The 1742-nt window shown below is 71.4% G+C and overlaps 1 protein-coding gene across 1 annotated transcript in view; it reads right to left on the bottom strand.

The window, feature by feature from the left end:
- Positions 1-972, bottom strand: part of H696_04719 (20S proteasome subunit beta 3) — a 2163-nt gene extending 1191 nt beyond the window's left edge. The window contains exons 1-4 of the mRNA XM_009498582.1: positions 887-972; positions 685-703; positions 361-545; positions 61-168 (exon numbers count right to left, since the gene is read on the bottom strand). Of these exons, the coding sequence (XP_009496857.1) occupies positions 61-168; positions 361-545; positions 685-687 (296 nt within the window). The 5' untranslated portion in view covers positions 688-703; positions 887-972. The remainder of the gene's footprint in view (positions 1-60; positions 169-360; positions 546-684; positions 704-886) is intronic.
- Between the last annotated feature and the right edge of the window lie 770 nt (positions 973-1742).

The raw sequence follows: 1742 nt of genomic DNA, 5'->3' as shown, positions 1-1742 counted from the left end.
GGGGCCGGGGCAGGCCGTGGGCCCGGCCCGGTGACCGAGGCGAGGCCGCGCTCAACGCACCGGCGCTGGTACAGAGCCGAAGACACCATATGCGCAAAGGCACGGGGGCTGATGTCACGCTCCTCGCGGAGCTTGTACATCTTGGTGCGGGCACGGAAGTCGGCCCACCTGTAGGGGCACAGCAGACACCGGACGGAGGAAGCGAAACCGGGATGGGCGAGGGTCAGAGTCGGAGGGGAGCCGGTGAGGGGCCAGCGAGAGCCCGCTTCGCCATACTCCGGCGAAGGGGGATGGGAGAGGGGGGGGGGGGGGGAAGCCCTAGCCAAAAGCAAAGAGACGCCAGGGGAGAGACCGACGCACAGGGTCTGCACATCGGTGGCAAGGCCACTCATGCCGATCATGACATTGTTGTTGACCATATGGACACGCTGGAAGTCGGTGGAAATCATCTGGCCATTGGCGCTGAGCTGGGTGTCGGAGGCGATGGCGACGCAGTCGCGGCCGACCATGGCGAGCATGGCCGAACCGTTATAGCTCATGATGGACTAGGGGGAGGGAGGGGGGGGGGGGGGCGCACGCACAGGCATCCGCACACGCAGGAAGAGCGGCAGGGGGGGAGGGAGCGCGAGGTGTCAGGAGGAGCAGGGGATACGGGCATGGCAGGCAACGAAAGGGGACACGCACCATGGTGTTGAGAGGGAGGCTTCGTGTGCGAGTGTGATGCCGGGGGCGGGGTGGCGCCGGCGAGGGGCGAAAGGGGGTCCGAGATGTCAGGTACCAGGTCGGGAGGGTAGGAGGCGGGCGGTGGTGGCGGTGGCGGTGGCGGTGCAAGGCGATACACGGGAAGGGGGAGGGGCAGGGCGCAGGACGTGCGCAGCACACGCACAGCGTTCCGGGAGGGGGCGAGGGGCGATGAACAGAGGGGGCGCGAGGGGAGGGCGGTGGAGGGCGGTGGAGGGCGGTGGAGGGAGGGAGGGAGGGGGCGCGAGGGGGACGGAGGGGACGAGGGCAGGGGCTGAGGCTTTCCATGGCTCGAATAGGCCCGAGGAGCCGGGCCCACCGGCACTTGGAGCAAAAGAACTGTCCCGTCAGCTCCCCCCCCCCCCCCCCCCCGCCACCGCCACCCCGCCGGGCGTGATGCGCCACGCCCGCCACAGCCAGAGCCAGCTAGAGCCAAGAGGGGCGGGGGGGGTCTTTGCGCAACTGGGCAATCGCCGCATTCCCGGTACTTTTACATGGCCCCAGTGGGTGGGGCGCCCCTCGGCGGCGTGTGTCCCGCGTCTCGGTGTCGGGGTGGATGTGTGATGCGCGTCGCGCCGGCGCCGGGGCCGCGGTCGAGGGGGGTGACACCCCGGGCGCCCCCCCCCGGACGGGGGGCGGGGGACCCCTCCCACTAGTTGACGGTGCCGGCCCGGCAGGAACCCCCCCCCCCCCCCCTGGCCGATGCGACTTGCTGACCACTTCCCCCCGGCCCGAGAAACATCTAGAGCGGCCGGCATCCCCCGCCCCCCGCCGCCTCCGGAGCCCGGCCCCCCAGGGCTCCCCATCCATTGGCGTTGCGCCGGGCGGCCATGAAAGGCCCCCGCCGAGGGCCGCGGGCAGGAGGGGGGCGGAGCCGGGAAAGAGGAAAAAGCGCCCAACGCCGCCACCGTCGTGTCTCCCCGCCCCGGGGCGCGGGCCCACGGCTGTCAGGGTGTGCCCGATGACGTCGAATCCCCACGCACTGGCCCAGGCATTACAAG

The sequence above is a fragment of the Fonticula alba genome, assembly GCF_000388065.1.
Source record: "Fonticula alba strain ATCC 38817 unplaced genomic scaffold supercont2.8, whole genome shotgun sequence".
In the NCBI taxonomy this organism is placed as follows: domain Eukaryota; order Rotosphaerida; family Fonticulaceae; genus Fonticula; species Fonticula alba.
Note: the sequence above shows the minus strand (reverse complement) of the source record. Positions and strands in the feature narration are given on the sequence as shown.